Raw genomic sequence first — 20595 nt, forward strand, 5'->3', positions numbered from 1 at the left:
TCTCACTGGCTGTTTCGGTGTTGGAGGCAATAATAGCATATGCGTCAGACGCCGAAAACACCCTGGGGGCCATCTTTATACGGGGACTAGTATATGGGGTATGTAAATGTTTATTGTAAAACTTTATTTCATGTAGTGTAATGTAGTGTTTTTTACGTTTTTTTGACAGTAAGAAAATAATATCCATACGCCAAGAAAGGAGCTGCTGATAAATGCCGCACTTACGTGCGGCACTTATCAGCAGACAGTGGCGGTAGGATATAGGGGGGAAAAAACGCTCCTACCCCAAAAAGGAGGAGTTGCTGATCAGTGGCGCACTTACGTGCGATGCTGATCAGTACTCAGCGGCGTTAGGGCGCAAAAAAAGTAAAAAAAAAAAAAATTGCGCGAAAAAAAATATAAATTCTTTTTAACCCAAAGCAACTGATCAGTGAATGATATTCACTGATCAGCCGCTAGGGGGCAGTAGAGAGAAGATTGCCGGAGATTACCGAGTGTTTCCGAAGATTTCCGACGCTGGACGAACGAACCGGGAAGCGACGCGAAGAAGACGCGAGGACGGCGCGGACCACAGATCTTCGCTCCAGACGGCCAGATCAGGTGAGTATGGTACACCTGCACCACACACACCTGTTCTGCACCTCTCAGCTACCTAGCTGGGGGGTGCAGAACACGGCAAAACTGTTTTTTACAGTATGATCGCCATGATGGGCCGGCCGGTACTGGCCGGCCTATCACGGCGATCGTGGGGGTGGCATCGGCGCCATCTTTGGTGGGGACACTTATGGCGATTGGTGCTATCTCGGACAGCACCAATCGCCATTGCTTTCCGGGCCACCGGGTCACCGATGACCCGGAAAGCTGTTTTCAGCTGCTATATGCTGATCTGTATTGATCAGCATATAGCAGCGATCGTCGGCACGGGAGGGGTTAATCACCCCCCGTGCCGACGAGCAGAGATGGCCTGCTATACATTATATAGGTATAACATCTATAGGTACGTATAGGTACGCCCGTTTGCGTTAAAGCCCACCCTGCGGGGGTGTATAGGTACGCCCGATGTCGTTAAGGGGTTAAAACTAGAGATCTTGGTGCAAAAAATGACACCACAACCAGCCCTGTAGCTGGAAAAATAAAAGCGCTATGGCTGTTAGAAGGCGGGGAGGAACATTGCATTAATTTGACCCGGACATCCGTGCATCAATGGGCTCTGTCTTGAAGGGGTTAAAGGATAAAATAAAGAAACAAAAGATTTTCTGTGGTTTCTCTTTTTGTGGTCAACCCCGGAATCCAGGGTTTTTTTTTTCTTACTGCTCAGAAATTGTATTTTGGACAAAGAGACATTTCAGGATTGATACTGAGTGTGCTGACCACAGTGTTTGACTGAAGCTTAGATACTAGTGTCATCTCTCTTTTGCAGGAATGCCCCTGGCTCAGGCAGTATCAATCCTCCAGAAGCACTGCAGGACCATCCGGAATGTGCAGAACCTCTATAGCGAGCAGGTGGGTTACCCAGATAACGGACAGTTTCATGTTAGCTGCCTGTGATAAGATCCTATTAAGGCCCCGTTCCCACTGAGCAAAGGTAGCAGAACAGGTTCATTCTTCAGCGCGTATAGAGCAGGAGCGCTCGCCTCCCATAGACTCCCATTATGAGCGGGAGGCTAACTGCATTCCGCGGCGGACAATTCCGTTGCGGAATTCCGCTACCTTTGCTCAGTGGGAACGGGGCCTTACCCTGGTAGTAATGGAAGCAAGTTACTATAATGTATAACCACCGGTCTGACAGACACATTTATGGTATAAACCAAAATGGAAAAATAACATAAATGTGGTTTACTGCATTTGTGTTACAAATTCTAATATAGTATAATAAAGACTTTTTTAGTGAGCAGATATCGAAAGTGCAGTGAATTATCACACCTACATTCAAAATATCACAGTTAAAGGAGAAACAAATATTTTATTTTTATTATTATCTTTTACCGGGATTACCTGGGTAAATGCTCGAGCATGGCATGTAGTTAAATGCACAGAGGATCGTTCCTGTATTAAAATCCTACTAAATCCTGTAATTGCCCCATTTATCTCAGTTTGGCAAGTAATTGAAATAAATTGGCCCAGGAGGATTCCACATAAGGGGACATTTCCTGTGTATACGGGGTCTTCTACAAAACTACAGGACTTTGCATACATTACACACGTCATGTCAATTGACATGTTAATTCTTTCGGCGGACAGCGGAATCGGCCCAGCTATAGAATGGTGTTTATGGCACGGGTGGAGATGCGTGCTGCCACGCGAGGGAACGAGCGGCGGAATCCACAGCGGCCTTTCCGCACTCATTCCGTAGTGTGCATGCACCCAAAGGGCATGTACACAACAAAGGAATCTGTGCATAGAACTTCAAGCGGATTCCACTGCGCGCCCTGGCTTAAAGTTCTGACTGTCCCATAGGCTCCATTCTATGACATGTCAATTCTTTAGGCGGACGGCGGAATCTGCCTGAGCATAGAATGGAGCCTATGGCATGGAGGGAACTTCAAGCAAAGGGGGTGGGGGGACAGTTGCGGCGGAATCTATGTGTAGATTCCGTAGTGTAGTTCTACATGCAGATTCTGTAGTGTGCACATACCCTTAGGCCTAATGGAAGAGACATATTTGCAGAGGACAAATGAGTTTGTATTTAGGAGGCTGTTTTATGACATTAAATATTGTAAGTGCCACATCCATTGCTACAATGCCAAGAGGTCTATTAACCTGTGCCCTGGGACAAGTTGCAGATCTAAAGACGGGACCATGGAAGATAGCAGTAGGGGTATTATATATTATATATTATATTTGGGCAAAAAGCTGCTTAACGCAGCACTGGCTGTCCATTTCGTAGAGAGTTAAAATATCCTGAAACATTTAAAAAACCTAACCTTCCCTTCTAACTTGACAAACTGTAGGTCCCATGGCTGATACTCTAGAAGTAGCTGCACTGACGTGTGACTGCATATTTCTCAGTGTAGACCATGTGGTTGGCAAATTTTCAACAAATTATGTGTATTTGCCACTGTAAGTTGTGGTGTGGAACATGTGAATAGAAAAGAGATGTATTAATTTTGCTGTGGATAATTTCTGCAGCGAAATCCACAAGAGTGCAGATTTTGACTTTCACAATGAAGTTATTTGGTAATATCCACAATAAGGCTATGTTCACACAGTGTAAAAGTACGGCCGTTGTTGTAATCGGCAACAACGGGTGTACTTTGTACGCCGAGACACCCTGCATGTTTTTCTGTGGGATCCCGGCCTGAGCGTATACACATAGTATACGCTCCGGCCAGGATCCTAAGCGGTGCCGCAAAGAACTGACATGTCAGTTTTCTGCGGCTGCTATTCAGTGAATAGCGACCGTAGGAAACCATGTTAGTGCACACTATGAAGCGAGCGGCTCCGGCCGCTTGCTTCATACTGTGCAGTGGGAAGTTCTGATGCGGGCACGGGCTGATGCGCCCGCATCAGATCTCTATGGCCGTAAAGATCATCTGGCCGGTACTGCAGTACCGTCCAGGATCATCTTTTTAAAGACCGGCTGACATTTCTCACACTGAATCTATTTTATTTACACTTTTCTGTCAAAATGTTGCACCTTAGTTAAGTATTTAGCTTTATAAGTGATGTGCAAGTCTTCATGGTAAGTCCAGGGATTTGCATTGTCTTGACTGTATCTACAGTATGTGTGGTCTGTGCTGAAGTGACCTTTGCACAATACATGCATTTTCATCAAGGTCACAAATCATAAATTAAGTGTATGGGACGCATAACCACAAACAACATTGAAACCTAGGTTTTATTTGCCTGTGTTGTGTTTTCAAAAAAAAAAATAAAAGATAAATCTTCCCCCCCCCCCACACCCCTTCACTAAAGTTTATAAACATATTGCAGGTCGTGGTAAGATATAAGATTTGAGTTGTTTGCTTTCGTGACCTTTGCTCTATTCCACAGAGTCCTCTGACCCATGACCTCATCCTCAGCCTGACTCAGGACGGGATCAAACTGCTGTTTGATGCTTATAATCAAAGGCTAAAGGTGAGATGCTTGTCTTGTGTAAATCCATTACGGATGGGGAGAGGCATCTACAATGGGGTCATACCGACTTCTCAAATTTTTATCTCCGCTTTCAGGTGATAGAAGTCTATGATTTGTCAAAAGTGAAATTAAAATACTGGTGAGTTCAAATCCTGTGACACGTGTATAAAAAGCTGTTTAGACTGTTCTATTTTAGCCGTGTTACTTGATATGGTGCAGTAACTATAGCCTAAAAGTACACAGTTGTAGATAGAGCTGCAGATTGTTAAAGGGGTTTTCCCCACTAACTCTATTTATCACATATCCATGGGGTAGGTGATAAATCTGTGATTGCTGTTGAATTGCTCACCAGGCCCCCATTTTTTTTCGAGTTTAACACTCTTTTTGGGACCAACTTTGATAGTGCTTGGCTAGAAAAACATCTCTGCAGAATGATGACCTGCACCGTCCACCATCAAAACACGGTGGGAGATAGTTATACATTCACATGAACTTCCCTTTCTTCTATGCAACACTGGGTAATCAAAATATTCCAATAAATGTACAGTATTTATTAATTCAATTTATGAAAATAAAGATGACACAGGGTTAGAACACAGTAAAAACAGCAAATGTATCACTAGTGATGTGCCGATCTTACAGACTGCAGTAGTGACACTGGGAGGAGATCTTGCTTTGAGTGATTCTTACCCCTGATGTAGTGTAGTACGCTACTTATTTCCCATGCACTTCATCAGTATGCCAGTCCCATACACTCCCTCAGCTCAAGCTTCCATGTATTCTGAGAGAGATTGGGTGAACTTGGTTTTTGAGTGGGGGTAGGAATAGCCACTTCAACTCTTAGGTGAGCATACATTTCAGTGGTGCTTTATATGTTGTGTATAGTGTTGTGTATAGTGCTTCTTCTTCCTCTTCTTCTTCCTCTTCCTCTTCTTCCTCTTCTTCTTCCTCTTCTTCTTCCTCTTCTTCTTCCTCTTCTTCCTCTTCTTCCTCTTCTTCCTCTTCTTCCTCTTCTTCCTCTTCTTCCTCTTCTTCCTCATTCTCCTTTACTCTTTCACTCTATAATATGGAAAGAACATACTAAGATGCAAAGGTCCATAGGCAGTGATGCTTATTTGTTGTGTGTACGCTGAATATTTAGATTCTCACACATGATGAGTCTAGAGCTATAGTAATAGGTATATTTCTTTTTTGGTGTCATGTTAGATAAGAAGGAATTCTAGACTGTAAATTGCTGAATAAAAGGAATTTTACTGCATTCTCTTCTGTGCCTTCTTATAAACCCCACCCTTCATTTTTCTACTCCTCTGATTTCTGCCAAATGTTTTTTTTTTCCACTATTGACACCTGTTTTTATTGTTCCAGTGGGGTCCACTTCAACTCACAGGCCATAGCTCCAACTATAGAGCAAATAGATCAGTCATTTGGAGCAACACATCCAGGAGGTATTAGAGGGCCTATTTATATAAAAGCTGTATTTTACCTGGAGTAAGACCTAAGTAACTAATCTAATGTTTATTACAGTATATAACTCAGCAGAACAACTGTTTCACCTCAACTTCCGTGGTTTATCTTTCTCTTTTCAACTGGATTCTTGGACAGAAGCTCCAAAATATGAGGTAAAGATATTTTCCTAAATATTGCATTTCACATTGCTGAGATTGATCGTCATCATTACAACAAGAAGATATGTTTATTGGTTTATTTTATATGTTGAGAATGAAAGCAAATTATTTTCTTTGCTTTGAAGCCTAATTTTGCCCATGGATTGGCATCAATTCAAATTCCGCATGGTGCCATGGTGAAACGCATGTACATCTACAGCGGTAACAGCCTCCAAGATACAAAGTAAGGAAGTGTTTTCGTACCAAACCTTTGCACTTTTTTTTACATGATTTGTCATGTTCTATTGTGATTCTCTATCATGTTAGAGCTCCTCCCATGCCTCTGAGCTGCTATCTGGGCAATGTGTATGCAGAAAGTGTTGATGTTCAGCGTGATGCATCTGGACCTTTAGGACTGAGACTCCGTCTGATCAGCACAGGTATGTATTTCTGGTGTATACACAGATATATACATTATTTGTAGAAGACACAAACCTCAAACACTTTCATGCTCCGGTCTCTCTGTCTCTCTCTATCTCTGGCTTTGACCCATGTTGGGCATTTGCTGTATGTTGTCTCAAACACACTATACGGAGTTTTTAGTATTGGGAGTGTAGAATGTTAAAGGGGATCTGTCACCCCGGCTGTTAGGGTGAAGCCCGCCCGAATACCCCCCCCCCCCCCCCCCCCCTGGTGGAGCCTTTTATACTTATCCCCCTCTCGAAGTCCCGGTCCTGGACCCCGTCCCCCGTCCCGCTGCCGAGAAATCCCCGTTGGCAGCCGTGCGCATGCTCACCAGAGATGAGTCCAACGCCCATAGAAAATGACTGGAGTAGTCATTCTCTATGGGCATTGGACTCCTCTCTGGTAATCGCACGCACGGCTTTCAACTGGGATTTCTCTGTGGCGGGACGGGGTCCAGGACCAGGACTTCAAGGAAGGCGTAAGTATAAGGGGCTCCACCCTGGCAGCCGGGGTGACAGTCTTCCTTCAATACTGGTGCCCATTCCTTGATCATAGTATACAGGGGCCATGAACATGAACCTTAATTCTTAACAGGTCTGACAGTTCCAAAGTCTGTTTAATGAGAATATTTTGCTGATAACAAGTCTTCTGTTTCCCTTTTATTCATAGGTTGTGGTCCTGGAGTGATGGCTGAAGCAAAGACGCGGATGTCTGAGCGCTGTGTATATTTTGGTGATTCCTGTCAGGATGTGTTGAGTACACTTGGTGCTCCACATAAAGTCTTCTACAAGTCTGAGGATAAAGTAAGTAGACTAATGATGGACTTGCGTACAGTAATCCTGTTATTTAGCCTGGCCCCAGGGCAGTGGAAATAATAGCTACTTATCTACATAGTGACATTGAACAAACTAGACCACTTGGCTGTGTTCTGTAGTAATCCCCCGCTTAGTCTGACAAATATGTAGCGATGTGTCACATAACTACTCTGCATGACTCAGTGTTCTGTTGCCTCTTGTCTTAATAATGGGGCTAATGTTATTCATCTTCATTGAGTATAACACCTACAAAACAAGCTTATACCCACACTTCTGTAAAAAAAACTGTATCTCTTTATTATATCTTGTTATTCACATACAATATTAACCATAAAAATAAAATGCATATAAAAAGATACATCAAACAGTGATATCTGCAAAGTTCTTGAATTAATCATGTCAGTCACTTTCTGAGCTTTACCTCACGTCATCATATGAAGGCAGGACCTGTATGAACAGGGATTGAGTTTAAAATAACAGCTTTCTGAGGAGAATAGATTTGTTATTGTATCGAAAGATGTGTCATCGTATTACTTATGTTAATTATAGCTTTCTTACCTGTCCTGACCTCTTGTAAAATTCTTTGCATGCTGCAGTTAATCATGCTGTCTGATAAGGGCTGTCATTTTTTTTTTTCATTACGTTAGGTGAAAAATTATTCTGTGGCTACCAATTCAGAACTAGGTCTTGTAGAACTACAGCTGGAAGTGAGCATTAGGTGTAGGGCAGCGCACACAGATGGTTACTACAGTAATAGTGGTACATTGCTGCACTGTGTACAACAGTCATGTCTCTCATGACAATGAATTTGGCGCTGGAATAGGCCTCCAGGCACTTGTTCTTCCTTCCACATTAGGAGATGAGCTTCCTGCTGTGTCTCCATAGCTTCTGTCTCCAGTGCGACAAACAGCGTAATGCAAGTAAACATATCCGCTGGGTCTCACACTAAAAGGCGAAATATAGAGATGCAGCAAGAAGCTTGTCTCCTAATGCATAGTTATAGTTTATAGGAAGCAAGGAGAAGAAGCACTCAGAAGTGTATTCTAGCACCAAAAAAGTAAATAGACTTACATGAGAGAAATAACTACCATGCACAGTGATGCACAGTAGTCATTTATCAAAAAAATTGACCCCCCCCCCCCCCCCATATCACTGGTGTACAGTGTTTGGTGCCTGTGTTTCTAATCCATAGTGTGTGTAAAGCAACGTAGAAAACAAAAGTTTTTGACTGCAATAGGTTATTATAGTGTGCCAGGGGTTTATTTGGAATCTTTTTTTCAAACCTTGTTTATATCCAACCCCTTTGTCCCCACACACCTTAGACTTAGATGCTTGCAGCAGGTTCAGCCGTCAATCTAAGGTGTATAGGACCATCCCAAACAAGCATCGACAGAGGAAGTCAGTGGTGATAGGGGGTTAGCCATGATGAAAAATCACTGCCAATCCCCTTGTTTAGAGAGAGAGAGAGAGAGAGAGAGAAGCTGCATTGAGAGCGCTCTCGCTGCAGCTTACCCCTCCCCATAGAGAACACGGAGACTCTCCGTTATGGCAAACGTTCCTCTGCGTGTAAAGAACGAACAGCGAGTTGAAGACATACAGGATGTGTGTGAATCTTTAAGAATTACTGTTATTTGAATTCATTTTTGACATCTTGTCGGACATGTCAAAAGTTTTTTATCGCAGTGGGTACTGCCTAGACCTGCTGTGATCCAGAGATATAGTGAGATAGAGCAGTACGCTCCACTCCCCCTAGCCAAAGATCTGTCTCTTTCACTATCTCTGGATCACAGGGGGTCTCGGTTCGCTGCGATCAATAACTTATGACATGTCTGATGACATGTCAAAAGTTATACATGTCAAAAGTTATCTTAAAGGACAGTAACACTTTAAATAGAACTTTTGAAACAGGTCCTAATACCTAAAAGCTAAAAACTCTCTTTTCCTGGAATGTTCACTTATTATTATGAAGAGGTGAGGAAGTAGAAATTGGAGCAGCTGTCATTCGACCACTACTTCCTTCCCCTTCGACTATAACAAGTTGTTGCCAGTCGTTTCTCTTTAACAGCAGGAGTGTTTTTTATTTAAATCTGATTTACATTTGATTACACAGACGAAATCCTTACCTGATGCATCTGTTCCCTCTTTGCCTTTCTTGCAGTGAACATTCTACTGCATATCTGTGGGCAGAAATGCACCAAATCATGTGGTTTTGCTGTTTTGGATTTCAGGGTGGATTATGCAGATATTGTGTAGGTGTATTGAGCAACTTTTGCAGCAATGCCTTTTTTATAGTAGATTTGTTGTATATTCTGGCTTCCCTGCTTTAGAAAATAAGAAAATCGGCAACAAAAATTGACATGCTGTAGATTTCATACCCTCAACATAGGTAACAATTTGTGCCCAGTTTTTATGCAGAATTTAGTTAAAATCTGATCCACTTTGCATCAACTGTAAGTGCTGTGGATTTTCTAAGTGCTAAAAATCTTCAGTGAGTATGCCTTGTATAATAGCAGTCCTGCTGCATAAGTTTTCCTGTCCTCCCATTTGCAGGGTATTATGTTTAAATCGTCCCCTGAATGAATTGATAACATGAATGTTAGTGCTTTATTTCCCTTAACAAAACTCTTGTATATTTCCTTTCACGTTTTCAGATGAAGATTCATTCCCCGTCCCCCCACAAACAGGTTCCTGCCAAATGCAATGATTATTTTTATAATTATTTCACCCTAGGAGTGGTGAGTATTGAAACCTAAACCAAGTACTGCTAAGTATCTGGTGAAATTCACATACTGGCTGACTTGTTGGTAAAGAGCTATGTAAAAGAAATGAAGAAAAATCAGATACCCAGAATAAATACATTTATTGTCCAGTTAAGGAAGCAGGCAATAAAGTGTCACTGACAGGCAGTAATGCTATAGTATACTGAGTATTTTGAAGCATATCAGTGGTCGAGTCTGCTAGAGCAGGGCTGCAATACCGCCTAAAATGCTTACTTGTGGCTTTATAGCAGGACGGCACAGATTCCATTAAAATTTTCGGACACAGAGGACTTTCTGATTTTGCCAAATGACTGGTACCAAAAACAGATTCTTGACACACCCTATTATAGTCAATGGGATGGTTTCCATCTCCAGTTTTACCGTTCACTTTATTGTTGTGTTCCCAAGCATGAACAGAAGAAAGGATGGAATGCCACGTATATAAACCTAGTCATAACTGTACAGGTGTAAAGCCAGTCTAAGTATAGTTACCGTGTCCCCTGCTGTGCCCCCTATATATTTTAATTGTTGCCTGTACTAATAATGCCCCATTAAAAGACCAAAAAGAAAGCTGCCTCTGCCCTCTTTCCAGCCACTTACGTTTGATTGGCAGCCTAAGCACTGGGCTTTAGACTACCAGTCAAGCATGATGGGCCGGGAAGAGGGCAGAGGCAGCGTGCTTACATGCCTCTGCTGCTCCACCCCCATGCCTAGTTACCAGGCTGTGCACAGCAGCTGTAAGGTGCTGCGACCAAGTCACACTTCCTCAGGGCAGTGATTGGTTTCCTTTAAGTGGTAAACTGTTTAACATGTTTTACTTGTTTATTATATTCTTTGATTCCTCATCTTTATCTGATGCTTTCAGGATATTCTGTTTGATGCAAATACACACAGGGCCAAGAAGTTTGTATTGCACACAAATTATCCAGGACATTACAATTTTAACATGTGAGTAGATTATACCGGGTAAATGTCACATGGTTTGCTGTTTTATAAAAGTATCAAGGCCAAAATGTGGTTGTGGTTTTCTTGTGACCCAGGGACCTTTCTTGAATCTAGACCTCAGTCCAAAGGAAACAATTACTGACCTTTATGGTATGCTATAACAAAATCACTGATGCCTGTAAAGTTGCCAGTCCTTTGCTTCACTATGCTTGTGTGGTTTATTTATACCCAGACTTTATAACATTGATGCCAATGGTGGACTGTAAAACAGGAGGCATCGTTAGCACAACATATTACTACAGCACAGCTGTGTCATCCTTGACAGTGGAGCCTCAATGTCCTATAATTTAAAAGGCACAATTATTTGTGCATATGTATATCCAATAATAGTCTATAAGTCATACAGTCATATGGCTCATTCCATCTTGTCAAAGCATCTGCCAGCTTATTGGATGCAGTGCATTTATTTAGCAGGTTATGGGAATAAATGCAAAAAAGTCTTACTGTCGTAAAGTAATTCTGTTGATGAGTAAGGTTTATGGAGATGTAGTAGCAAAGGCAATCCATGTCACATTTTTCTTATATTAGATATCATCGTTGTGATTTTCGGATTCCATTAATAGTGAAGAAAGGTAAGCTTAATTCTGTTAGGCATTGATTATGTTTTACATCTCTCTTACTTCCCAGAACATCTAATGCTGTAACAATCACATTTTCTTTATTCTTAACACAGACAACTCTGAAACACAGACAGAAATCTGCACCACCTACAGCAAGGTGAGTTTTACAGGGTGCTGCTTGCAGAGTGCCCATGACCATGCATAATGTTATTAGAGGGTCTTAAGGCCCTATTCCACCAACAGATCTGACGACCGATTATCTGCCAAAGATTTGAAGCCAAACCCAGGAACAGACTATAATCAGAGAACAGGTCATAAAGGAAAGACTGGATTTCTCCTCTTTTCAAATCCACTCCTGGGTTTGGCTTCAAATCTTTGGCAGATAATCTGTCGTCAGATCTGCTGGTGTAATAGGGCCTTTAGACAACCAGATCTTCAACCCATGTCCAGCTCACTCTTTACAAGGATAAGGCAGGCATTGCACTGTATGTGTAGCTCTCAAGATATTTTTAGGCAGGCTGCATTGTTGTGGGATGACAATACCACTTCCTGTTGGAGCTTCAAATTGTTAATTTTGCTAGATTACACACCCGGTTATGATCTTGTTATGGCTGTATGCTTTCAGCAGATCACCCAGAAGTGCTTTAATTCTTAAGGGTACACCAACACTGAAGGCATAAAGCTGAATTTGTACATAAATAAAAAAAAATTGTGTATTTTGAATTTTTGCAGTGGGACAGTATTCAAGAACACTTGGGGCACCCAATGGAAAAGCCAGTTGTCCTGCACAGGTAAATTCTTGTTCACTTGAGCTAAAAAAAAAAAAAAAAAAACTTTAAAAAGATCTAATACATATATCAAAGGACTTATTAGAAACAAAACCTATTTATGTCATGTTAAATCAGAACATAAAGGAGCACAGGTGGTGATGGAGATTGGTAATTGTTGGTAATCCGGAAGAAATGTCTTTCCCAATATCTAGTGACAATCAGTAGTATTTTGTTGCACAGCTCTAAATTGATCTATGAACTTTGGTTGCTAGCTAGGTTGCACAGTATATCCACAAGGGGGAAGCAGACTGATGATGGGTGTGCACAGGATCATTAAATGTCAATGAGCATGTTCATTTTTCTCAGTAAAACACACATTTACATTTTCGGGCCAATTTTATAAGAAGCCAGTTTTTGGACTTTGGGAAGAAACCAGAGACATACACAAAATGAATATGCAAAATCCATTTTTTTACCTGTTTTGTTAGTTAAACAGAGGTAAAGTGCCTTATTTATAGCTGTGTTATTAGTATTGGCATTATTTCCAACAGCACCATTTTGTTCATATATAAAGTGTGTGCTCCTCCACATTATGGATGGGATGTTGCCATTTACAGTGCCCAACAAGACCACACAGCAAGGGTGCAGTGCTTTGATTTTAAAGGGGTTGGCCACTTTATAGTAAAATAGGTCAGTACTAAGTATTAGTAAGTGGACTGACTGTATACACTGACAGCTCCCTGTGTACCTCATAGAGCTAAAATCAGACTCCCCTCCTCCAGGTTGTGCTGCCCTGCTCTGTTTTGTTTCAGTCCATAAAATGGCTGACATGGAGGAGCATGTGACCATGCCCGCCCCCTGTGTCCTCCATAGACATATACAGGCTCAGGGGTGGACACTGGGGGCGGGATCTGGTCACATGCTCCTCCATGTAAGCAATCTTATGGACCAAAACACCACAGAGCAGGGCAGCCCAGCCTGGAGGAGGGGAGTGTGATATTAGCTCTATAAGGTACACAGGGAGCTGCTGTCAGTATATACAGTGAGTACACTTACTAATACTGTACACTGAGAAATGTTACTATAAAGTGGCCAACCCCTTAAAGCAGTATGGAGTGCAAAGGAAGCTTTTGGCAGTACATAAAGTACATACACTTACATACAATATCCTGATTAATTTTACTATAAAGTTTTATTGCCACTTATTTGTAAGTTAAATGTATAATGTGTACTGGTGGTCCCACTTTTCACAATGTTAGGATCCTAGTTTAAATGTGTTATGAATTAAATTTGTACGTGGGATATAACAGTTGCAAAGTTTTATTGCATCTTCTGCCAGTTTTACAGTAAGGTTTGGAGAATATGGTTTTGTTGGGTGAAGTATAGAATTCTGCCAGTTACCTGCAGATATTCACAAAAAGATGAGTTTACAACAGTTTGGACACCATACAAGTATTGTGACGTCATAAGAAAAGTATTAACACTGTACTTATACATAATCCCACATTTATTTTACAGATCTTCCTCGCCAAATAACACAAACCCATTTGGATCAACTTTTTGTTTTGGTCTACAGAGGATGATTTTTGAGGTCAGGATTTATGTTATCTTTGACACTTATGAGCAGCTAACAATCATTCACTAACATTTCATGCAAAACGTCTCTCATCAGCTTGGGTGATGGTAATCGCTGATCATTTAAAACTTTCTTTAAAGGATGTTTGTTATTACAACACACTCTGTTTCGTCACTCTGGGGGTGGGTGGGCCCACCTCCACTGCTTAATTCCGGGCCGGTGCTCGGGAATAGACCAGCGCCATCCAGTTAAAAAAAAGGACTGTGGCTCCTGTCTATTCATGTAAAAAAAAAAGTTAATGTGATGTACCTGATGGTACATTTGCTTTGAGAGTCTCAAAACGTGGTTTGTTCAGCTGATTGGTTAGATAGATCCAGAAGAAGCACATGGCTGTGTGTGTCATTTCTTGGTTCACCACTTGACCTGTATCATTGCAGAAGACAGGCTCCATAGACGACTTTGAATCAGAAGACAAATTGAATGGCAAGCCTGGGAGTGAAGTGCACAGCAACATGCTTCTCCCACCTTTATCTGATGATCGGTGGGGTGTTAACACCCTGACTGATCAACAGTTTGATATGTTTGTTTGTTTTTTAAATTTAAAATGACAGTTTAAGACTATGTCACAGCTGTCCTATTACATTTGTATTCTGTTTTGATGATATTTATTTGGTATACTGGAATATTGCTAGGATACACCATCAATTGAGGTCTTACCTTTGTATCCCCACCAAAGAGAACACAGCACTGGGTACCCATCACTGTTTTCCCTTCATGGTGACAACCAGCTGTGCAGGGAACTGCAGCTGGCACAATCCCCTTTAAGACTACATTCACATGTACAGTTTTGCAGATTGTTTGCAGCGACATGTTTCTGGCTTTACACTTTCTTGTTGTTGTGTTTCATAATTATGTCCATATGGTGGTAAATACATTCAAAGTATTTTAGGAGTGATACCATTATTGGCCAACAAAAAATTGTTACTATTGTGAGTTTTCGGAATTAAAAAGATCCCTTCATCAGACAAGTTTACATGCTATACTATTTATTTTCTAACCATCATATGTCAAAAGACAAAACATGTGAGTGAAAACACTGTACATGTGAATGTAACCTAAAGGAGCTTTAATGTCTTCCCCCTTCACACCAGTGCCATTTAAAGCGTAACTGTCATTTCAGGGTCATTTTTTTTAAAACATTAAATATCAACAGTACAAGTGATTTTAAGAAACTCTGTAATAGGTTTTATGTACTAAAAGAGTTTCCTTCTGTAGTGAAAAAGCTATCTCCTAGCCTCCCCCCTCACATCAGAAGAAGCAGGATTTCTGTCTCCATTATGTGGCTATGGAGAGGGGAGGGGCTGTTAGGAGTGACTGAGCACGGAGGATTTCTGCAATGCACAACACCCTGCAATCTTCTCTCAGTAAGATCATAGATAAGCACTGACCTTTCTGACCCCAGAATCCTGCGGTTTAGGTGCCCAGAGAGTCTACAAACAGCCGACCTTCATGTCACCTCTTCCTGCTCCCTCATCTCCCTCGGCCCCTCCCCCCCTCCATAAGGATAGAATGGGAGAGCAGAGCCCGTCTTCACTGGCTTCTCTGTAATGAAGACGGGTTTGCCTGATAATGCACAGATAAGAAGTCAGGGGGGGGGGAGGCTGGGAGATTGCTTCTTGAGTACAGAAAGAGGCTTTTTTGGCTGATAAAACCTATTACAGAGTTTCTTAAAATCGCTTATACTACTGATTTCTGCAATAAAAAAAAATGATAGTTACGCCTTAAAGACTGTAGATACTGTAACAGTGTTGGCTCAGCCATAAGAGATACACTCATATCCTAGTCACTTTATGAGATTGAAATTAACCTTTAAAAACACAACTGTGTATATTTGTATTGGTGGTTCTACCCTGTATTTTTTGTTTTCTTTGTTTCAGGTCATGCAAAATAACCATATAGCATCAGTTACCCTTTATGGAGCCCCAAGATCCACTGTGCATCAGAAATCCTCAGAGCTGAGCCAGTAAGCACGAGAACAGCGGGTGAGGTTGTACAGCCCAGCGTGCCTTCACTTGCTGACAGATACCCACAGTAAACCCAGCAGTATAAGCTGTTGGCCTTGCAACAGAGAGTTGTGATATGTGGGTGTCTGCGGTCATCGCCTCGTCTCCAGTTCCTGCCAGGCATCCTTCTTGCAGTCAGTGTGCCCTCCGTGTCCCTGTAACCTCTACTGCAGAATGTCAGGGCCTCTGCTGCGTGTAAAAGCACAAACAAGCTCGAGCCACGTGCAGGAACAGGGCGTAAGAAGCCTTTGTGTTAGTGTTATTGAATTAATGTGATAGTCACATCTGTATATATTAATATCCATGGGTATGTAAACACATTAATATTTCTGTAGTTAAGGACAGTCTGACATGTAATTGGTGTGTTTGTATATATGCATAGATTTATATATACAGCCACATATTCAGGTACCACATCATGTGACTTCAAGATTCAAATACACACTACCATCTGAACCTGTGTGTTTGTACATAAAAGATATGTGCTTTTTCCCCCATACGGCAGAGGTTGTTTGCACTGATGCTGTTAAGATTTGTTTTTCGGATCATTGTATTCTGCTCCCGAGTAATTGCTACATTAAGTCTAAAAGGGAAGTATTCATTTTTAAAAACATTTTTTGTAGGTGTATAGAACATAACAACAGGGTTTCAGCTAATATCTAAAGCAATTAAAAATTCCTAATGCACATACAAAAGTGTCCAATACTGTATGTCTTGTAGATAATATTGGACAATAACATAAGGTCCTTCCATTTAACATGTTCTAACATGAAAGTAGTAAAGAATCACATCACATTTAAACTGAACATGCTTGTACAGCAACACTGCAAATGCATTACATTGCATATTTTATACTGATCCTGATTTTAAGCCTGTGTTATAGTCCAGAGTTGTGTATACCATTCTAAAGCTTCAGAGCTGAAATCATCCAGCATTCCTTGCTGGATTAATGTTTGCACATAGCTTGCTTTGGTAATTTGGCTTCTAGGAAGTTTAGTTTTTGCACCAGACACTATACAGTAATCTACTGTCTGTCTACATAAAAGCAACTCTGCTCAAGCTTTTACAGGTTTTTTTTTCTTATCATCCAGCTTGTCGACAGTTTTAACCAGCAGCAATGTGAATGCAGCTCTAACATACTGGCTGAAATCCAGGATCAGTACAAGTAATAAAATCTACTTACAAACGTCCACAACCTTTTATATAGGTTATGTCGAGATACCATGAACAAAAGTGGACATTAGAATAAAGGGCATGCAGCCCTGGTGTAGCTCTGTGCCCCCTTCCCTTTTTGTGCCCTGCACAGTGACTCCCTACCATGCTAACTGTCCAGAAAACAACAGTGCCCCTCCATTCAAGTCACTGAGACTAACTGCAGTTCCCTGCAATGTCAGGTGACCAGGATCACCTCACTACTGTGCAAGGAAAACTAAGAAGGGACATGTCCCCTTCTTATGAATGGTGGGGGTCCTAAAGGTCACCACACACACACTGACTGTAAACTGATGAAATATCCTAGCAATGTCATCACTTTGTGAGATGGATAAACCCTTGAAGACAGGAGCCACTATCTACATTTGCTGCCGAACAGAATTTCTGATATTTCAAGACATTGGTATATTAGGTTGGGCATTGGTACCTATGTACTCTGCACTTTAAAGTGGTTCCATTGCCTAAGTTTTTTGGAGGGTTTGATTCTGTGGGATGCACCGTTTGTATTCCTAGCCACATGAGGTGCAACAAGTGGTAATGTCCTTGCATTCTAGTAGGTTGTTCCACAGAATGGCTTCCTCTGCTGTTTCGAGGTTTTGGGTGTACTTTAAAAGGGTGTTTTTGGGTTTGTATTCCTTTGAGCAGTGTATGTGGCCTGCCTCATCTATGAGGAGAAGCACCTAATACAATGTGCTCATTGCCTATTTTTTTTTGTTACCATTTGCACTACATACACTTTACTTGATCAGTCAGTGTGTTCACTGAACAGCACCTGAGGGATCTTTATGGATGTTCTGACATTGAGCGAAGTGATTATTTATACAATGGGAATTAACCCTCTCCTCCCCATTTTCCCTCACTAATAATTACTTGACAAACTGATTCTTTTTACAATATCTAATTCATCTCTGCTCTTGATTTTGTTTTTGCGTCTATTAAGTTGTTGATTTTTTTTTATCTATATTTTTTCTTCATAACTTTGTCTTATGATTAGCCTACTTTGTTAATTGATGTGATGTATTTTTTTTTATTATTAAGGAAGTCTCATTATTTTTTATAGGGAACAGCTACATTTAAGTAATTTGGCTGTTTTTGCTCCCAAAAGGGTTGTAATAAATTGTGCGAGTAATGTCTTATATACCTTGGTACAGTGTTTTAGACTAAGGCCAAACATCCCTGAATGCATTCTTGTAATGATATTTTATTCTCTCTTAGACAATAGCCAAAGACTTGTGTTCAGCATGTGTCAGATGTTTTGCCTGAGAATTTTGCAACGTTTAAATACCTGTTATGTATTGATCCAGGTCTATGCGATGCGGCAATAGATTTAGACAAATAAGATGAATAAATTCGATGATAAAGAATCAAGTACAAAGGCTTTATACAGTTGTTGGAACTTTTCATCTGTATGAAGCCTTTATTGCCTCCTTAGTCCTCAATAAATTCTTTAGCATCTCATGGTTTTCCAATCTCCCAGCATGTTACAGGCCGCTTAAGATAATGGGGCATGTAAATTCTATTATGAAAAAATTCAGCCTTCAACAAAAAACATGACCCAAAATTACCCTATGGGGGACAGGGGAGAGGTTATATATAGTTGTGTATCCCATTTGTAAACTTTTGCTGTAACAACTTGTGATATATGGACAAAATTTTGTGTGTTTTCCACAAACAAACAGTGTACAGATTTTTGTATATTTGATCTTTTTTGTAAGACTAACTTGTGTGTAGATTAAATCAATTTTCAGCATAAGAGCCAGAATGAAAGAGAGGAGAGAACCCCCAGGACAAGGCCGCTAGATACAGTAATGATGCAGCAATTTTCCTATGTGATATAGTCTTCCTTTATTCAGGCATCCCGTATTCTAGGATAAGGTGGTCATCAACTTGTACCAATGGCCACCAAAGGCTTTGTGTCCCCTTGAAAATAGAATAATCTTTACGATTTGAAGTATGTAAAGTTAACTTGATTTATGATGTGTTTTACTCATGTTCCTTAGGTACAAAATATATTGCTACATATGGTATGGCTATCAATGAATATTGCATCTTATGCTTGATATGTGTTATAAATTGGGTATTAATTCTCCTATAGTTACTGCCACTGTGAGTAACCTTTAAATATCCACATTAGTAGCATATTAATCCTTATCAGAACCTCTATAAAGGAGTTTACCAGGCTTTGCAGTTGATAGCTTATACTTAGTTTAGGCCATCACTGTAAGATTGTTTGGGTTCAGACCCCTGGAACCCATCCTGATGAGTACTAAGAAGAGGCCACTGTGGTCAAATGAGCACCGCTGCCCCCTTGTCCTGTTGGATCACACTCATTGTACTTTGATGACCTAACCTTAAAGGGGCTGGCCACTTTATAGTAAAATAGGTCAGTACAAAGTATTAGTAACTGTACTCACTGTATATACTGACAGCAGATCCCTGTGTACCTCATAGAGCTAAAATCAGACTCCCCTTCACCAGGCTGTGCGGCCCTGCTCTGTTTTGTTTCAGTCCATAAAATGGCCGACATGGAGGAGCATGTGACCAGGCCCTGTCCACTGTGTCCTCCATAGACATATACAGGCTCAGTGGTGGACACTGGGGGGCGGGGCTTGGTCACATGCTCCTCCATGTAAGCAATCTTATGGACCAAAACGCCACAGAGCAGGGCAGCACAGCCTGGAGGAGGGGAGTCTGATTTTAGCTCTATGAGGTACACAGGGATCTGCTGTCAGTATATACAGTGAGTAGAGTTACTAATACTGTACACTGAGCAATTTTACTATAAAGTGGCCAACCCCTTTAAGGCCATCACTTAAAAGCCACTTTAAAATGGTGCTATATCCAGACAATTATAATGGCTTCTGGAGATAATGCAGTGAGCATTAAGCAACATTCGATTGTATAGAGATCCCTTCAAAATTAGTAGGGTTTTACTTTATTCTTCACTAGCCTAGGATACCTAAAACAGCTCTCTGTATTAGGTTTTACTCACAATATTGTGTAAAAAAACAGAAGCCTTGACTGATCTTTAATGCCTTTTGTAATGGACCCTGATGTATTCCTTTAAATAGTGGATCCATCATATTTGCTGTATTCTTCTAGAAATGTGAACAGATCCTTAAAGTGACACTGTCACCCCTTTGTGCATTCTGACATCTCTACACAGGTGTAAAGGGTAAATTTAGCGTTTTTCACACCTTATTTCATATCATACGTCATGCAGTGTCACTTTAAAGGTGAACAGAATGATGTATCACTTACATTGCTCTTTGCAGCTGTTTCAAAGATATCCTCCTGAACAACATGGACAATAGGTAGTCTTCTCGATTATGTGCATGTGCTCAGTACTCCTGGATATTCATGAAAAGCAGAAAACTCTGCCCACTAGCTGCTGATTGGCAGTTATCTATCCATGCTGTAAATAGGCAGTCAACTGTCAATCAACAGCTGGAGGGCAGTGACAGGGGTGTGGCAAGAATCTTATTCTCCTGCATATTAGGAGAATGGCTGACCAAAATGATGTAAGTAATACACAGATCTGTTCAGCATTTCTGTCTCTAGTTTATGCTGCCCTTATTTAAGGCAGCATAAAACCTAGTGACAGATTCCCTTTCATATAACCAGTAGGGATCACATGCCCAGTGTGTGTATATTCTTATATCTTAGAGTCAATGTATATACACTGTAAA

General features: G+C 41.0%; 1 protein-coding gene across 1 annotated transcript in view; it reads left to right on the forward strand.

Annotated features, from left to right (window-relative positions):
- PHAF1 (phagophore assembly factor 1) overlaps nt 1-18787 on the forward strand; it is a 35538-nt gene extending 16751 nt beyond the window's left edge. The window contains exons 3-17 of the mRNA XM_069965970.1: nt 1421-1503; nt 3994-4077; nt 4173-4216; nt 5443-5522; nt 5602-5696; nt 5828-5925; nt 6009-6121; nt 6816-6949; nt 9613-9696; nt 10586-10668; nt 11254-11297; nt 11399-11442; nt 12018-12076; nt 13574-13646; nt 15569-18787. Coding sequence (XP_069822071.1) covers nt 1421-1503; nt 3994-4077; nt 4173-4216; nt 5443-5522; nt 5602-5696; nt 5828-5925; nt 6009-6121; nt 6816-6949; nt 9613-9696; nt 10586-10668; nt 11254-11297; nt 11399-11442; nt 12018-12076; nt 13574-13646; nt 15569-15658 — 1208 coding nt within the window. The 3' untranslated portion in view covers nt 15659-18787. The remainder of the gene's footprint in view (nt 1-1420; nt 1504-3993; nt 4078-4172; nt 4217-5442; nt 5523-5601; nt 5697-5827; nt 5926-6008; nt 6122-6815; nt 6950-9612; nt 9697-10585; nt 10669-11253; nt 11298-11398; nt 11443-12017; nt 12077-13573; nt 13647-15568) is intronic.
- The last annotated feature ends 1808 nt before the right edge of the window (nt 18788-20595 follow it).

The sequence above is a fragment of the Dendropsophus ebraccatus genome, chromosome 4 (assembly GCF_027789765.1).
Source record: "Dendropsophus ebraccatus isolate aDenEbr1 chromosome 4, aDenEbr1.pat, whole genome shotgun sequence".
Lineage (NCBI taxonomy): Eukaryota > Metazoa > Chordata > Amphibia > Anura > Hylidae > Dendropsophus > Dendropsophus ebraccatus.